The sequence below is a fragment of the Xiphophorus couchianus genome, chromosome 22 (genome assembly GCF_001444195.1).
Source record: "Xiphophorus couchianus chromosome 22, X_couchianus-1.0, whole genome shotgun sequence".
Lineage (NCBI taxonomy): Eukaryota > Metazoa > Chordata > Actinopteri > Cyprinodontiformes > Poeciliidae > Xiphophorus > Xiphophorus couchianus.
In genome coordinates, this window is record NC_040249.1 from 6,095,356 (window position 1) to 6,114,548 (window position 19,193).

The 19,193-nt window shown below is 39.4% G+C and overlaps 1 protein-coding gene across 1 annotated transcript; it reads left to right on the forward strand.

The window, feature by feature from the left end:
- Positions 1–413: 413 nt before the first annotated feature.
- On the forward strand, positions 414–16,520 carry ifngr1l (interferon gamma receptor 1-like). The gene is made up of 7 exons (XM_028006777.1): positions 414–642; positions 11,937–12,063; positions 12,424–12,605; positions 12,753–12,934; positions 13,923–14,085; positions 15,471–15,586; positions 15,670–16,520. Exons 1-7 carry the CDS (start codon positions 582–584, stop codon positions 16,015–16,017), a joined length of 1,179 nt encoding a protein of 392 aa, XP_027862578.1. The 5' UTR covers positions 414–581; the 3' UTR covers positions 16,018–16,520.
- The last annotated feature ends 2,673 nt before the right edge of the window (positions 16,521–19,193 follow it).

Consider the following 19,193-nt stretch of genomic DNA (forward strand, 5'->3'; position numbering starts at 1 on the left):
AAAGGTGTTAATAAAAGGAAAGCTTAAAGAAGTGCTACAAAAGCTCATTAAAGTCTTATGGGCTATGTCTTTAAAACTAGAGCCGCAGAAAAGCAAACATTGCTTGAAACATCATGACATGCAGGACATTATCATATAACTAATTCAGATAATAACTGTAATTAATAATATTCTGAAATGTAAATAACCAATAATAATAATAAGAAAAATAACTTATGAATTATATTTTATATTTGTACGCTATGAACCTAAAAAATTTCAACATTTCTTTTTTATTTTCTTGTTTAGTGACAAACTCTTGCCCAATTAAGCCAAACTTTCGCCTTTGCCCCCTCCCTCCCAGAACACGTTTTCGACATTTCCAAGCTTTCCTAAACGCAACATGTGGTCATCGCTTATTAGCTCCACGGCTAGCTCCTCCCAAAGTGGAACAGAGTAAAACTGTAATCATTGCAGGTGGGTTCAGTCCAGTGAGACCAGATTGGTTGTGTCTTTCCTGTAATTCTCAGATGTCCGGGGCTACGTCTCCTTCTGGCGTGTCGTGAAAGGCTGAGGACCAGCCGGGCTCGGGCAGAAACAGGATGGCTTTCCCCAAATCCCTGCGGCTTTTGTTCATTTTCCCCTTTGTCTCGGCAGCGCTGGGTGAGTAACTCCGTGTTTATATCTGCATTTAGCAGCAACTTTAACAGCAGTGTAACATTAAACGGGAACGTGGAGTTATAAATAAACGTGGAAGTGTCGCTGTGAACCGGTCGTAAGGAGGTTGAGTCGCAGGAAAGCCCTTGAATCCCGGATTAGCTGACAGCTAGCATGCGCCACGACGAGGAGCTGGAATTTCCTGGGATTTTTGAAGTGAACTGGTCACGTCATTACGACAGTCCGCTCTGATCGATACGGTTTTATTTTGAAGCCGACATCTCCCGAGGATTTAATTTGCGATTTCGCCCACCAGTTTGAAACGTGAAAGAAGATGATAACAACGGGAATTGATTTGTTAATGATTTGATCAATTCAAGTGAATATTTTTGCTATCAATAATACACCAACTTCGTAAATGAGCTTTGGGGAGAGGGGGGGGGGGAATTGTCATGTTTTTCTTCATTTCCTCTTTCTAGTTTTCGGTATTACCCAACATTTTACTGTTCATTCCGGTATTATCTTACTGTTTCTACAGAATGTGATGCAACAAAGCCAAAATATGTATTAAATTAAACGAAGCTCTGCAGCATGCATTTATGTAAGCACACACGGACTTTTCCTCCTGGATGGTTTGGAGTGAGCGTCTCGTTTAAGGACTGCAGTAAATAATTTTCCTGACCGGCATTTTAAACGCTCCGGCCTTCCTGCAGCAATGCGGCCCTACAACTTGCATAACTAAGTACATAAGCTTTGTTTTTTTTTTTGTTTGTTTTACTCATGTGGTTGTGACACTTATGCCAACAAAGCAGGATGAACACTTTTTAGAGCCTTAAAGCCTGGTGCATGCATTTCAGTTTTTATTGTCTGTACCTTTTATTCGGTCAATTCATCAACCTATCAGTTGTTCAGCAATCAGTCAGCCCATTTCTGTTGCCAATTTGTTTGACCATCAATTATTTGTCTATCCTTCAGTTTTACCACTTTATATTAACCCATCTGTTTGTCATCCATAATCTGTCCATTCATTCACCTCTTCTGTCGTTCTTCTCCATTTTTTTTTTTTTGCAGGTTTAATATCTTCCAGAACTGTCTGTCTTTATTATTTATCCTTTTAAATTAAGATGGATTGAGAAACAGAGGACACAGAAACCTTGTTTCACGCACGCATCACACCAAACCATTTACATGTAATTCCTACCAGAATTAAATAAACACTTCATCCGACCGGGTAAAATCCACGTCAGTGGAACGTGTAGCAAAAATAATTCCCAAAACATAAAGACTGATTTTTACAGTGAACCTATACAAAAAAAGAAAGTACACCCTTTTTTAAAAATCTAATTCGGTCTACGATGTCATGGTAGAATCGGTGGTTTATGGTTTTGTACTTTATATCACCTGTAAATAAATAAACCAGGCCATTTGGAGGCTAAAGTCTCAGGTTTAAAATGTCTGAGATCATTCACAGAGAAAAGAACACTGCAGAGTTTAATACAGTAAAGACGCAATTATTTCATCAGAAAAACATAACATCGCTGTTGCATTAGTTACTAAAAGCAAATCAAGCTTTTAGTAACTACTTAAGATCCGCCGTATCTTGACTGTAAAGTATCATGCAGTTTATCATATTTGCTGCCAAGCTGTGGAATCAGTACTGACCTACTGTGACGTTGCAATAAACTTTCTAACGGGATCATAATTTTTTGTAGCCAGCTGACCTTTACAGACGGTTTCAAATCAATAAGATTTGATCCAAAAAACTGATCAATCACTGATTTGTCAATGGGCAGCAATACAAACATATTACTGTTTGTAAAGGTTTGATGTCGATCAGTTCTGGGTAAACTGGAACCAGTAAGGGTTCTAGATGTGTTCGACAACTCTACCTGGTTTTCTCAAAACCAAGACAGTTAAACTACAAATTATTCAACCAAGAGGTTTGTATCTGATGGGAAACGAGATGGGTATGTCTCAGAAGGTATAAACGACACAAGGGGCATTTTGAATGACATTCTCAATTTTTACTTTTATTGAAAATCTCTTGTCTGTTGGGGGGGAAAAAAAAAACAAAAACAGCAAAACTATACAATAGTCAGTGGAGGGAGGAAAAAAAACCATTTCTGGTATTACAACGATCAGTTCCATCTTTTTGCAAGTTTCCCCCTGGTTATTTTGATGAGCTGGCTGCTCCACAACGGTAATATTGCATACAAGCAGAAGCACCATGTTGGTCAAATTATTAGATGACTTTAAATCTGTGGGGCGGGGTTCCTCTAAACAAGCGATTCAGCAACTTTTTAGACGCCGAATCACCTCTTTAGCATGCAGTCAAGTTCTCCAAGGGCCTCATTATTTCACTTGGATGTATTGAAGCAGAGACGCATCTAAACGTTGCAGGACATCTGTATTTTTGATTGTGCTGTGTGTAGTTTGTAAAGCAGTATTATTGATCTTGAATAATAACAATTAAAAAAAAAACACCTGAAGGACTCTCAGCTGGAGTACTTTATTTAACAGCAATAGAGTCGCGTTAGAGGCGACGTAAAGATAATTGCCTGTAATTTTCTGACCGGGTTGGCCCTCAGCTATGGTATTGTATGGTAGGTATTTCTGGTCGAACGTTCAAGTGGTCCTGCTCAAAGTAAGCGTAGCATCCTCCATCGTTTACCAGAATAATGATGACTCAATCAACGGTCTGCTGAACATCCTCACAAGGTCGGGGTCGGCAGTAAATCACATTTCTTGCAGAATTATCACACTCTGCATGCAGTTGTTATAAATCTACCAATGTTTTTTTTTAATATTTATATATATATGTATATTATTATTTCTTTTTACTCATGAGTTTAATGTTAGCTTCAGCTTTTAGAAGATGGAGAAGTCTGAGCAGTTCCCGCGTTGTCAGAAGTTAAAACTTTAGTTTGAAGTTATTGAATACTTTGACGGCTTGACTCGTGGGAAAACTGGTGCTCCCACAAATAGTTTCCCCCCACGTGGTCAAATTTATGAGTGGTTGAAATTTCTTTTAAAAGTCACCACGTAAAGGAAAAAGCCGTTGTTTTTTTTTTTATTAATCTTTATCTGTCTCTGTTATAATGGTCTAAGCTGCAGAACAGGAGGGAGAGGAAATGAGACTCTGAATGGAGTGACTTGTTGGGCTGCTGTAGGTGGAAGTGATTCTTTTTCTGTAAATAAGCGGTCTAAGTCTTTCTCATGGCGGAGTTCAGAGAACTGCCTTATTACGCTGTGGTAAATAGCTAGAAGGACGATTTGATTTCCAACATCTGGTTCTTTGAACACATCACCTGAACAGACAGCTAAAGGCTTTATTTTTCTAATTAAGTTTAATTACTTATTTTAACGTCTTTTGCAAGAGCACCCTGGGAAATACAGGCGGAAACACAAAACACAACAGATGTGAAACGCTGAACGTGCAACAATCAGATGAAACATGAAAGGTGATGCAATGACGGATTCTCCGCTTGTGTGGGAAAGCTGGTTTTTTGCTTTTTTGGTTTCTTAACAGAACATAAGCCAGGTCACCACTTAACCTGTTCTTTAAAGTGAAAATGCAGTTCAGTCGTCCTGCATCCAATTTCCTCTCTACTTTGATACACATTTTAATTGGCCCAAACAGAATGTCAACAAATTAGAGGAACATAGATGTAAACAATAATATTTTTGAGCTTTTTATATTAGGAAAATGCCTCAAAAATGATAATCTAAAATGTGTTGACAACTTTACAGATCAGATGTTTTTCTTTGAGAGATTTTGTTTATGCTGCCTGCATTACTAAATGCACATTCCAAGGGTACACATGTACCAGCGATGTAAAGAAATGCTTTGGCAAGACTAGGCAGGACGGGAAACTCGGTCTGATTTTTATTTTTTTATTTTTTTTCTCCACACAGTACCTGCATTGTCTTTATACTTGGCACTTAATGATGTTTCAAGCGCCAAGTGCTGTTTTTTTTTGTTAGGCATTTTAGGCTTCCCTTCGTTAAAATTATTCCACGGTTCACTCCTTTGCGGTGTCTGAACGCAGTTCTTCATTTGCCAGCTGTCAATATGACGATGGGTCAAACTTGGATAGGTTTCATGTACATGACGTTTACATTCATAGTGGTGACGACTGATGTGAAAACTTGTGAATTTCAAAATGGACTCAATTTAGAGATGACTATGTAGATCGTTTACATTTTTCCTGGACATAATTGGACCGTTAATCATTTAAACAATGCGTTTGTTGGATTGTGACAGGAGTGGTGGACTGGAGTCTCTTAATGCGACTTCAGTGAAGCCACAGAGAGATGTATAAATCGCACATCCGATGGGATATTGTATCTAAAAATAAGATTGTTGTGAAAACTTTGAACCTCCTTTTCAACTAATATTTTATGACACATCAGCGTTGTGTGGATTTGTCACTCTACTCTGTAGTGGGATTTTTGTTTTTACCTTTTTTTTTTTTTTTTTGGACCCAATTATGACGACCGTTATAAAAATGTCACATCAGTCTAAAAGAATATGACTTCTGGTTTTCTTTTTCGCCATCACTCAATTCTTAGACACCACACAGTTGCACCTGGTGGCTGGCTGCTGGTAGTTCAGCTTGCAGGTTAAAGCATTTAGTGGCTTTGTCATTTTATCTTAAAGTAAATCTTGAGTTTTTGTAGTTTAATCTTCTCTCCCTTAAGACTCAACAAAGGTAAATACCTCAGTAATGATATAGTAGGTGCATTTTTAGTTTCGCATGGTTTATTTGCAGGTAAAGCAGCAAATTAAGATTATTTAGGATGGATTTGACTGGCAGTGTGAAGAGTCATGGTTGGTTGAATGTGAGTCAGACAGGAATCGTGTCGGTATCAGGCGTAAACTTGGTCTTTGTTTCTGAATTTGAAGTTTAGACATAACCACCTGCGGGTGTTTCTGTGGACCCGGGCTCTGTGGTGAAAGGCTTTGGGTTTGAGTCTGTGGCTTTGGTGATCCTTCTGTGTCTATTACACGATTAAATGGGGTGGATGCTATTCATCTTGAACAGCATGAGATGTTTGAGCCTGTTGAAAAAGTGAGTCATGCGCTAATCTGCTAATACCACGCCTGAAAATAAATGAGTCACTACGTAGAGATGAAACCTATGCTCCCGGTGAATGGGAAATTTCTTAAATTACCTGTCATTGATGGCCTTGTGGCGGTTCCCCTCACGGTTTTGTCCTGTGGCCTGAATAATACCTCTGGGACGGTTTTGACGACGTCGGCAGAATCAAAACAAGAGCACCGAATGACAAACTGACCTGCTTGTGGTTTGACGGTTGGCAGGAAGTGAAATTCAGGTTTGAACGCTGCAAGTGATGTGAAGGAAGAAAGTAAAACTGAAAATGGAGCAACTGAAATAATAATTTGGTGATTAACATGTAAATCCTCATAATGCATAAGTCTTTCATGAGGACATTTCATCAGTGAAACTGAAGTAAAAGATGGTTGAAATGACAAAAGCTAATGAAGAAATCTAAGAATTTCTTACTCGGGCATAAGTTAAATTAAAAGTCTTTCTGGTGTTTTTTTGTTTTGTTCCCCCCCCCTTCCCCCCAAGTTAATATGCTGCTTGTAGTGTTTCTTAAAGAAACTGTCTTTGTTCTTCAAAACGAAAAGCACCAATTAATCGGCCAAATGTTTGAATTATCCAGATATGGTTATAAAACGTCATGTTATAAAATATGCCACCTGGCTATACAATGCCCAAGTCTGTGCTAATTTATTAAAAAAAAAAAATTCTGCGTTCATTCATAGGTTATTTATTGGTTAATATATTGCATGTGATTGCTTGTCATTTGTTTATATCTAGTCATTTTGTACTTGCCACTTTTAGGTAGATATGTGTAGCTTTTAACAAATAAACAATTTCCCCTTGGGGATCAATAAAGTATATTCTATTCTATTACCCAAATTTAATTTATCCCTATTCATTAAATGTTTCAAAGATAAAGATTCCCACAAGTTGTGAGATATCCGATTATTTTTATTTAAATAAATACATAATCGGCCAAAGGTTTTGATGTGTGCTTGGATGCATGAAAGGGAATAATTTAACGATTCCTACAGCCATCAAGAGCTTTTTTTTTTTCTCCCGTATTCTTACCAGGCTTGGCAAAAAAAAAGGTGAATTGTAAAGTAAGATGCCAGAAAATTAGAAATCTGTAAGTTCAAATGCTACCAGTTGTCTTTTGGGGACGGTTTGCATTTCAGCTCGTCATATTTGTCGTCTACTGTACATGCATAAAAGGATGAGAACCAAAGAAAAAGTTCAAAGCGTTACAGTTTTGTTTTGCAATCACGTTGGCCTTATCAGATCTTAACGGGATGCAGCAGGTTTGCAGGCTTCCTGGTTGAAGAAAGGCCCGGCTTTAAGGGTGTGACGGCATCGCGCTCAGAAGAAATCCAAAGGTTATGACAAAGTCACAACAGTTGGTATGAAGATGCATTCAGGCAGAGATCCAGGTGTGTTCTGCATGTCTGTGTTAAAGTGAAGGGTGATGTGGAATATTCTGGTGAAGCTGACCCATTACTAGTTACCCTGTTTTCTGTCAAGTAGGGTGATGATTAAAGGACAAAATGATTATTATGTGCGAGTTTAAATCTGTCCAACTGGAAAATAAATGTATTCAATTCCTAAAACAGCCAGGCTGTTTGGTTTGAAGTGAATTGTTCTGGGTTTCTGACAGGCGTTTTATCGTTCATGTTCATCAATGTTTGTCATTTGTAGGTTCATTGCAGAGCTGCCGTATGAAAGCGGACTCATATTTGTTCTTCCACACAGATCCAACCTCTTTCTTTTAAAAGCCTCATTTCATCACCATGATGAACCTGAACCACATAAAAAAATCCAACTTTTTGTTTTGTTTGTGGCGCGTTATCAGAAGGCATTCCCCCACCGAGTCTTGGAGGCTTTCTTTCCTCATTTCGGATGTTTGTTCACAGTGATGTGGTCAAATTTTCTTCTAATATTTGGGTCGCAACTGGTGCAGAAATTCTGGAGGAAATCTCATGTGATCTAGTATCGAGCAAAGGAAGGAAGGAAGGAAGTTGGGGAGCTCTGCTTCGATCTGCATGCGTTTTCAATCGCCCCAAGTGTCTGCTGGGTAACGGCTCAGTGAACCTGAGTTTGGGTTTCAAATGCTTGTTTTATGTGACTTTTTTTAATATTGCACCATTGATTGTGCGTGTCAAGATGCTGTGCAGGACAATCAGGCAGCTTACAAACTTCCCTGATGACGATGAAGGACATTTTTCTTGTCATTATTTTTTGCAGAGCATTGCTGAGAACGCTAGTCAGGACACCTCACATTTTTTTAGGAACTGATGCCATCTGCTTTCTCTTCCTGCTTCTGTTAGACTTTTTTTGTTTTTTTTGGGTTGAAGCAGTGGTTCTCCACTGGTTTAGATCGAGTCCTGCCTCAGAGGAGAATACAAGATACCGTCGAATAAGAAAAAATAGATTTGGCCAGTAGTGTCCCTTTGAATTTCATGTACTTCCATTATTTTCTCAGGATGAATGAAGAAGTAAATAAACTATTTTTGTCCAGTTTTATCCCTCAGTATAAAGAAACATGAGGTTTATGTTAGAGCTGGATGGATGTTTTTAGTCCAAATAAACTGCTTCACTAGCCTATTTAAAAAAAAAAAAAAAACAGAAAACGTTTAGAGAACCAAACAGTAAATTGGTTCAAAGATTGAAGTTAATTTATAAAACTCTGCACTTTCTAGTGAGTTCTTGGCCTCCAAATTTTATTGCAATCAGCATTTATGATATTACAGTAGTATGATATCATACGGTGTGTTTCACCGTATGCCTGGTCACAGTTCAGAGACATAACGTACGTTCAGTTTTTAACCTGTTGAAATGAGGCTTTGGCGTCACACATTTAGAAAAGTTTAAATCCAAAAAATCTAAATTAGAGAAATGAAATTACAAGACTAACAAAATCGGCATGTGATCCAGGTAACAATATAATAGTGTAAAAAGTTTGCCTTGTTTCATTTTGTCTAAGCAAAAAGATTTTCATTTCCTTTTTAAATTAAATTGTCAGGATTTTTCCCCCCGCCTGAATAAGGAAGGGAACATCAACCGTATTTAACAGTATACTATGCCGACTGCAAGGAAACAAAAGCCGTGTGTGCTGCAGAAACCTCTCGTTTAAGTTCATCAGCGTTTTGTGGTAGAAATATTAGGTGTTTTTGAACGATGTTGCCAGTTTTTTGCCAGTACAAGTACTTCAGTTTAGCTACTCGCCGATACCAAATAGATGACAAGTTTTTACTTCACACAATAGCTTTAGAAAACAAAATGCATTTAATTTAGAACAAGATGGCTCTTCTTTTTAAGACTACAGTCCCTCTAACTGTTTGCACATATCATGAATAGTGCATGACATACAGATTTAGTTTTCAAAAGTTTTATCAAATTATTTGTTAAAAGAAGAATTTTTTGCTAAAGCTTATATATCTATATACAACCCGACCTCAAACTCTGGCCAAAATTATTTGCTTGACGGTTGGACAGCCTACGAAACACACAAGAGAAAACCAAAAGATAAAGTTGATGTACTTATGATTTCTTTCTATTCATTGTATGTACAACTTTAGCCTCAGATGTCCATTTTCATGTCTCTGTGGGTTTACAACTTTTAGCACAGAGTCAAACGATGCCTCATCACTACACTTAGAAAAGTGGCAGCAGCACAACAACGTTCTTTAGCAAAGAAATTTCTTGGCTAACAAAGCAATTAAGGTGAACGTCATACACTTTAAATTGATGTTTAACTATTAGGTACTAGTTGAGTAAATGCTGCTTTTGGTTTTCTCTCTGTGGTGGCAAATAAAGAAATAATGTTTCTTTATCTGAGTTTATTTGATGGGGACAGACACACATCGACATAGACGAACTGAACAAAACAGCAGTCCCATGTTTGTGTCATAGTGCAATAGCAACAGCTAGTTAGCAGCACTTGTCCCTAGATGGGCCTTTTAAAAAGTACATCTAAAAGTTTCCAGTTGAGGTGGCTCGGGCATCTGGTCAGGATGCCTCCTGGACGCCTCCCTGGTGAGGTGTTCCGGGCACGTCCCACCGGGAGGAGGCCCCGGGGAAGACCCAGGACACGCTGGAGGGACTATGTCTCTCGGCTGGCCTGGGAACGCCTCGGGATTCCGCCGGGGAGAGGGAAGTCTGGGCCTCCCTTCTGAAGCTGCTACCCCCGCGACCCGACCTCGGATAAGCGGAAGAAGATGGATGGATGGATGGATCTAAAAGTTAAAATGATGATCATTTAAAATAGCACAGCATAATGTTGGCGACATCAACAAACAAACAGTGAAACATGAAACATTAAAAATGGGTACAGTTCTGTTTTTGACATAACCAGTTTAGTTTGTTTCTTGAACGTACTAAAACTGGATACAGACTTTATTTTTCTAATATTAAACATCCAAAGTGTTAACCAACTCTGAGCGCTTTCCTCCAGATTTCAAGGAGCATAAATTCAGATTGACAGTCGTATATTACGAATGTGTGTGGGTGAATCTTGTGGTTGACGGCTTCAGCTGCTAACTTTAGTGCTGTGGTTATCACCTTTTTTTTTTCTACAGTGTATGACAGTTCCCACTCAACCCCACTAACGTCTGTACTGAACATGCTTTTTTTTTTTGTTTTTATTTTTTTATTTTTTTTTTATCCCTGTGATGGATCTTATTTGTCTCGTGCTTAAGATCACAAGAGGAAACGAAACTGAAGGTGGTTTTTTTTGTTTTGCTTTGTTTTTTGTCTTCAGATGTTTAAGTGACTCATAAAAGCATGGGTGGGAAATCTGTAGCTCATGTGACAGAAATGACAGAAAATGGCCAAAGTCCAGCTGAATGATGAATACACGGCTACGTATCGCTTTCTCTTCCTTATTAATTTTACAGATCTTGTCTCTTAAAATAGTTAAACACGGTTTCCCTCTTCATAAATCACAGAAAATATGAAGTGAAGGCAAATAGAGGGGAGTCTGTCAGTTTACTGAAGCGTGGTTGCCGTTTTGAATGGATGCAAGTCTTAAAGGACTTTGTCAGCCTGATTATAAAGTATTGACTCTAAGTACTAATTTTATAATGATGGTGCAAATTAAAATGCAGACCTCAGCAAGGGAGTTGCCACCAGCTGCCTGGCTGGAGGGAAGGCAGCGGTCTGCTTCTGCTGCTTTGTTTTAGAGGAAGTTTGTTTCCTCTGACGATGTTGGGACGTTGCATGAAGGCTGTGGCTCTTCTTATGGGTCACAACGTCTTAAGATATTATATTTAGGGCGTGCCGTGGTGGCGTAGCGGTTAGCGCAACCCGTATTTGGAGGCCTTGAGTCCTCGACGCGGCCGTCGCGGGTTCGACTCCTGGACCCGGTGACATTTGCCGCATGTCTTCCCTCCTCTCCTTCCCCATTCCTGTCAGCCTACTTTCGTAAAAAGGGACACTAGAGCCCACAAAAAGACCCCCTGGAGGGGTAAAGAAAAAAATATATATATATTTATGTCCTAACAAAGTGCAATAAATCTGTGGTGTGGGAGAAAACTACAGATGCCTCTAAAACTTTAGAACATCATAAAAAATTCAACATTTTTAGCCTACGAGAGTGAAACTAATACGAATTAATGTGTGTGAAATATTTCAAGTCTTTATCACTCTGACGATTATTTATTATAGACGATAATGAATCAATAATAGTTTCACTTTCTGGAACTTGATTAAAAAAATACAATATTTATATTAACACTTTTGAATCTGTACACTTGATGTCTTGAAAATCTGTGCATCGGTTTTCCAACACTGCCCTCTAGTGGTGAACTTATCAAACATGTCAAAGTCTGTATAAAAAGGAGCTTAATGTATTAGTCCATCATCAAAACGTTTAGATTTTAGCAATTCAATTCAAAAGTTGAAACCTTGCCTAATTTAATTGATGTTTTTATTTCAGTTAATTTTGATGGTTGTGGCTTTCAGCTCAAGGCAAACCTTGAAAATACTTCAATCTTGCATTGGGGAAAAGTGTCCGAACACTCGTATTATATTTCATTTCATTCTGAGGAAGTGTTTTATGTTCTTATGTGCTGTAATGAATCTGCTACATACATTCATCATAAAAAGTTTAGCGACGACCTGTAAGCTCGGACTCTTTGATATTAAACGTTATGACTTTATCATTTTAAATGTGTTTGATCATCCAGCTCCTCATCATGTCTCCAGTCTGATCTGTGTTGTGTGTTTCCACAGTGGCACCTCCGACCAACGTGACCCTAACCTGCCGAAACCTGCGGAACATTTTGCACTGGGATTATGAGAACGATGTTCCTGGGCTTAGATTCCACGTTTTGATCAACTCTGATTCAGAAATGCCAGGGTATATTTTATTTTTCTGTTTTTTTTCCCGCTTTATCACAATATATTTGCATGGTTTTTTTTCCCACAATCTAATCGGTGCAAAAATTACACTTGAAGCATATTTGTTCTTTTCAACTGAATACCCGTAGTCGTCGCCCTGTCATGCATTTTATTTAACTTGTTAACTTGCAAATTAGTACGCCAGTATATAAGAGGGCGGAGAATGTGAGTAAATGGTTTTGGGTTAGAAACTGTATTTAAATACAGAACAAAATATATTTTTCTTTCTAAAACACCCATTTCCCCTTTAACTGTTCAGTTGTCTCTTCCACCCAAAGCTTCAAGTAATTTTCTGATTTCTTTTTTTTTATCTCACCAGTTGTTCTCCAGAAATGAAGCTTAACGAATCTTCTCGACAAGCGGATCTTTCGTTTCTGTCAAATCCGGTCAACGTATACTTTATCAGGGTAAAGGCCGTGCTGGGGGAAGATGAGTCCACATTCGCTCCAAAGAATGGAATCGAATTCACTTATTTCTCCAGTGCTCTGGACGGTGAGAAATGTAAGTATGTTCAGGAAGTAACAAAAACGTCAGAGCAGCTCAGAGACTTTGTACTGAAAGGTCCAGGCTGTTGGGGTCTTTTTTTGTTGTTTTTTTTCCCCCCAGTGTGATTAAAGTGGGTGTGTAATGATCCTTGCCGTTTCTCAGGTCTTTTGGATATCCCGCCCGTTGGCATCACTACCCTGCAACATCACCACATGCAGGTACATTTCGAGCATCCCTGGTTGGTGTACAAGGACGGGCTGTCTGGATGTAAGAAACGGAAGAAAAGTCACCAGGAAAAGAACAAACTACCAAACTTTAAGTACACCGTCAAGGTGGTTGGCCAGGTGAGACTACTCCCTACCAGTTTGGTCTTTTGCCTCTAGCTTTCATCTCTCTAATTATAATAAGTTTATGAACGATTCCCATCTAGTTTTAGACCTCTGCACAGTAAACGGCTCTAATAAAAATCACAGTCTCCTACTTTCATCTAACTACTGTCATTGTACTGGACTTGAATTCCTCCTTTTATGTCAAAGGATGAATTCAGCCTTTATGTCAAAGGATGTGGTGTCCTTGACAGAGGACACCACATCCTCTGTCAAGGAGGATGTGATGTCCACATCTTCACTGACATTGACGCATTGACAGATGTCCTCTGTCAATGAGAATTACACGCCGTCATTGTGAGAAACACAATGACTGTGTGTGGGAGAAATGCACCCTGTCATTGGGAGGGGTGTGTTTCTCCCACATGCCCCTTCACTGGTTCCTCTCCTACTGTCCAACCATTCCCAGTATATCTTAACATTGAGAAACAAACTATTCCCAACATTCTTCTATTTCTTCTGGTGTACCACTAGGCTCAGTACTTGGCTGCCTTCTATTTATCATTTTCCTCCTTCCTCTTGGTCATGAAAAAACACAAAATAGACTTCCATTGTTATCCCGACAACACCCAACTCTATATCTCATCTAACCATCCAGTATTCTACCACTCTTTTCCCTTTCTGATTGTCTCTAGGAAATCAAATCTTGGTTTTCCTCCAACTTGTTGAAACTTAGTAGCAATAAAACTGACTAATTGGTACCAAATCTACACTAGGTAAAATACACAGGTTTCCCATTAACATTGATATCTACTTCATTTTTCCATTCCCTATGGTGAAGTGTTAGGGTGCTACTGCTTACACAAGCAGAGATTGATGTTTGAATCTGCTTTTGCAGGAGCAACTGTGCAGAACTGCTTAGAAACTATTTGCTTTAGTGTTCTGTTTTACCCACAGTATCACTCCGTCAGTCATATTAAATCGATCCTGCTGTCTGTTCTTGAAGGATAAGTCCCACACCGTTGACTGTGAGGACGCTGTGTGTGAGACCAGACTGCAAGTGGACATGAAGCAGGACAAACACTGTCTGAAAATCAATGGAGAGCTCGAGATGATGACTGTGGTGTCCACAAAGGAATTCTGCACCCAGAAAGCCCCACCGCCTCTCAGTTGAGTAACGTTTCATTGATATAAGTTGTGATAGTCGAGGCTTTTTTGTTAATATCAAGCAATGAATGATTTAAATAGCTCAGCACAACTAACATTAAACTCAAAGGGACACTTTTAAAGCCTACCTCCTCCTCAAAAAAGCATATTCCACCCTGATCAGGTTACCCTTATAATGTTATGATCTGCTGCGAATGCGTTTCATAGTCAGACATCAGCGTCTTACTCCTCACAGGTAAAAGCCTCCAGTTCATTTATATTCTAGGGGCTTTTTTGTGCTGCAGCCCTTTTTTTAAAAAACATCTTTGCCAAGATTTTAAGTAGGCAGGAAAGAATGGCACTTCCAGGACTTGTTCTGAAACTGAGCCAAGCAATTCCAAGCACAATTTCCTGTCTCGTCATCACAATTTCTCTCAGGATTTCCCAATACATAAGTGAATCCATCTTTTTCCTCCCCATCTTGCTGGTTTCCTGTGACACCAGTGAGCAACTGCCAATACTTCACTGCTGGCCTGGTGTTTTCACCTCTATCTCCATTCTTCTCTGGGGAGACATATCTACTGATGATTAACTTTATTTAAAAAGGGACAATGCACAACTCAAACATAAATGTCACCATTTGATGCACTGTACCAGACTGCAGCAAAAACTAATTTGTATCTGTAGACCCCTATTGGACCAGAAAGCTCCAGTTTTGTTTCATCGTGTTAAGATTCTCAGAACGGCCTTCGACAGCCTCCTCTTTCCGCCACCAGATGGCGTAGTTACTGTTTCTAAAACGTGCTAACTTGTGTTTTGTAACTGAACGCTCCTTTTGTCTCTGTATCCTCTCTTGTTTGTGTTTGGTGGTATTGGAGATGTTCTACCTCAAACACATCTGATGGACAAATCTATGCTTTTATCAAATGTTATATTTAAGGGGTGAATAATTTTGAGCCAACTGGATTCATTGTAAGCAGTATTTGGTGTTTTTAATATGGATAACATTGTGATGATCAGTTTTGCTGTTCCTTTCTGAGCAACTTTGACTGAAAGCAAGTTTTAGTTGATTCTGTAAGGAAAAGCTTAAGTATCAAAAATGAGAACGAAAGAATCGGAAAGTCACTCGAAATGAATTTCAATTTGAACAATTTAAAAGATCTTTGAATGGATAAAGGCTGACACTGAAAGAAAAACTTCCTCTTCACTAATTATATTTTGCTCAGTGCAAGTTGGTCACACAAAATCCCCCAAAAATATGCTGATGTGGCGACATGAAAAAAGGTTAAAGTGGTCCAAATATTTTTGAATCTTTCTTGTCCAAGTCATCAAGGAACTCTTACAATGGTACCCAGACTTCCAGCTGCTGCTGGCTATAACTTTGTGTTTGTTCTTCTGCTTTGTTTAGATCACACCGGCCTCATTGTTGGCATCACCATTGCCGTCATAGCAGCAGTGGCTTTTGTTGCCACCATGGTTTTCTGGAAAAAGACGAGACCCAGCCCGCATAAATTCAAACCTTTTGTACGTTCAGACGGACAAAGCTCATCTGAATGGATGATTTTGTGTTTCAGCACTAACCTTGTTTTTTTTCTCATTTGTTTTAGATAATCCATAAATCAAAGACGCTAGCGTTTAAACCCTTGTCTGATCATACCAGTCCTGTGAGAGTGGACCCTTTGCCGAAAAGTCCAGAAGAGCCGCCTGGGGAAACCATCAGTCGAAAGAGTGAAGAGGACTATGACCTACGCATCAAGTTGTCACCCAACAACCAGGCTCTTTCTGAAGAGCCGGAGGAAGAGAGCACGTCTGAAGACCCGTACATGAGCGGGCAAAAACTGGATAGTGACCCTGAAGAGCCAAACCTCGAAGAGACGACCCGCTCTCCTTATGAGTCCCGCGCGGTGGTGCTGACGTTGGCTCCCGAGGACCGCGCTGAGGGATACCGTGCCTGATTAATTGGTTTGATCTAGAAGAAAAGATTAACGATACAATTGGGGAGGGGGAACTGTTACATTGAGCCCTTTTCCTTCTCTTCACTGACTTAGCTGAGAATCATTGTCACACAGTGACACCTGCTGGCTGAACACTAGCATTACCACATTTAATGAGCTACTGAGCGCAGCAGAAAAAATATTCCTTTCAATTGCACTTTTTGTATATATATATTTTTTTTACCGCTAGTGTTAGAGTAGCAAGTTAGATTTCAAATCACCTTTTAGCTTTAATTTTAGTGACTTTCGTTGTGCTGACTGCAGGGGATCTGGATTAGTTTTTCAGCACTCGCCATCACCAGAAACCTGTGAGCTGAGATGTAGATTTTTTTTTAAGAGGTGCAGTTTGTTTCTTATATGTATAATAATTAGCTAAGTGGGAGTGTTTTTTGTGCCTTTATAATCAATGTTTTACTGAGGTGAAAGTAAAGATGAATTAAATTTTGGAGAATCGTGAAAGTTGATGTCATTAAGGGACGCAGGTGCCAATTAGTCCATCTTTGTCGAAGTGGAAAGTTTAAATCTTTGAGTGCCTCTTCTCTACGTTATCCAACTGACTCGGCACTTTATTCCCTCATTAGCTCCTAATCTGAGGTTATTTCTAGCGGTGATGTTTTTACCAACCTATCAGCAATCTCTCTTGCTTGCGGAGGTAGAGGAAGGAGAGGCAATAATAGCAATCTGAAAATACTGGTATAAAAACAAACTGGGAGATCATCTTTAGGTAAAAATGATACACAGGAAATGCTGGAATCCAGATCAGATTCTGGGATTGGGAATGTTCGTCGTCTATAAGACCAACCAGTATCGGTCAGGTCGTTCGAACTAAGGCTGCGTGATATCGGTGAGATGCTCGATTGTGACGTCGTTGCTGAATATTCGCCCATTTTCATTTTCCCCTTTTTGGTTTCCAAGTTTCCCCACTTCTGCCAGTGAGCTGCAGCGCCTCAAGACACTAAAGATATGCATCGGCTGTGAGCTTCAGGGACCGGAAATGGATTAAATCAGAAATATTACTTCCAGCCAGTCCTTATATTATTCAGCTCCACTGTAAACTGATTTGTCAGCAGACAAATATGGTTGTGCCAACGTTGGTTTTAATCTCCCAGCAGGCAGCTGAACAGGTATGTAGTGTAGTTATTAAAGATGCATTTGGCTCACAGGATTTTAGTAGTAATTATATTTTTTATAGTAATTATAGTAATTATATTTTAATAGCTCAGTTGTTTGTTTTTTTCCGTAAACATTTTTATAAATGTCAAGAATTTCTAACTCTTAATTTTCCACTTTTCAAAAAAAAACAAACTGTGGAATAGTCCTTTATTTTTGTGATACTAAGTACCAAAGTTGGAGCACCTCGTTCTTTCATATTTTAAATTTAAACGACCTTCATTCTTCTGTGTTGAAGGGCGAACGTCAGAAACATCTGACCCAGCTGCATGCGGTGCCTTGTGATAAACCCGCTCCAACTGTTTAATCTCATCCTGATTTAAACATTTAATGATGCGTTGGATCTACCTTTTCACATACCTCGTTTTTATTTTCACTCCATTAATGTTTCAGCTTCAGCGCTCTTAACGATAGCCGGGTTTTGCTTTTGGTTCAAACTCCAGGCTCGTTCATTTTCATGCTGCTGAACAGCTGCGTTATGATTCCTTAAGATTATATTTTGCCTTAATTTTTATTTTTGATTCCCTCACTTAAACAGAATGAGCTACTTTTAAAAAAAAAAATTTGTCAACCTCTGACTCAATAAAAGCGTACCTGCTTGATAATTTCCGCCAGGAGAAAGAAAACCCATCGTGAATATAAAGTCATGTCAGTCGTTTTCATTTCAAAAGATTTTCACTTTTCTTTACCTTCCCAAGTGGATGGATTTGGTGTGCGTCTCATTGAGCTCAGCTGTTAGGTAGCTGTTAGCTAACTATTAGCTAACTATTAGCTAGCTGTTAGCTAGCAGAGTCCAAAGGCTGCCGTAAAGCAGACAGGCAGAGCTGCCAACTTGACATAAAGTACCGTAAATACTTTAAACGTGAGCAGGTAGAAACAGAATCCATTAATATTCAGCAGCCAGTTGATGACGTCTGGGATAAAGAAGAGACATTGTGTGACTTTAATGTTTGCGAGACGTCGCTGCTCGCCTTGTTGTTGCAGTTGAGCGGATCTGTATCAGGTTTCTATGCCTTCTGGAAATGACCGTGATAAAACTGTTTGAAATGAGCACTTTGTTGGTCTTATTAGTTTTATTGTTTTGGGAGTGGCATGCATTTTGTTGTCTTATTTAACAGAGTCTGACATATAGTCTGGAAGTTTCTACTGGGGGATACATGTGAGATAAGAGACTGAAACATTTACTTAGCTAAGTAGTGATTTAGAGCAGTGGTCCCCAGCCACTGGGCCGCAGCAATCTTGACCGGTCTGTGGTAATAAAAAGGTTGGGGATCACTTACAGCATAGAACTGTTTTGTTGTTGGTTTTTAATGGCAGCTTTTGTGTTTTAAGCAATAACAGGATTCGAGATAAGTTGAGGTTACACGTAAAGGTTCCTTTGTGTCTTCTGAAGCCCAAATAAGAAACCTTTATTGCAGAGTCACAGAAAGCTTCCTCTAAACGTTGACTGTTAAACCAACCAGTGTGCTGCTCCGGAGTTGCATGCTAGCCGAGCGGCCGGGCCTTTGACTGCTCCCCTCTATGTTGTGGTTGCATGAAATATTTCACTACTCAGAAATATGTCTGTACTTCTAAGTGTTGCTCACAACTGCCCGCCTGCTGTTTGTTAATCACCGTCTCTGTGGTTTCACTCGCATGTCAATGTTTCACGTATACAAAAATACATGCTTGTGTTTTTTTTTTTCCATAAACGTTGATTAAGTTTTGCAGAATCTCATGGATGTAATTCTCATTTCTCTCATGTCCTGGGTCTTTTCGCGTTTATGAAGGGAAGTTGGCATTTCGGTAAAGTGAGCCTCCAGATTACGGCTCTGGGACGGGCGGTGCTGCTCGACTCACGCGTCAGGCCCTGTGTTAAGGGAAGAACCACGGCTCCCATTACGGGTCGTGACATTTGAGTGCTCCATGCGGTTTGTTCCTCTTGCGCCGCGTGACGGGGAAGACGTTTTGTCTGCTTTTGGATTTGT

What these genes read in the sequence shown, in the direction of transcription:
- ifngr1l (XM_028006777.1), top strand. Translation starts at nt 582, where the DNA reads ATGGCTTTCCCCAAATCCCTGCGGCTTTTGTTCATTTTCCCCTTTGTC. An exon ending in CTTTGTCTCGGCAGCGCTGG is followed by an intron (nt 643 to 11,936) that starts GTGAGTAACTCC and finishes GTGTTTCCACAG; the next exon opens with TGGCACCTCCGACCAACGTG. An exon ending in TGCTCTGGACGGTGAGAAAT is followed by an intron (nt 12,606 to 12,752) that starts GTAAGTATGTTC and finishes GCCGTTTCTCAG; the next exon opens with GTCTTTTGGATATCCCGCCC.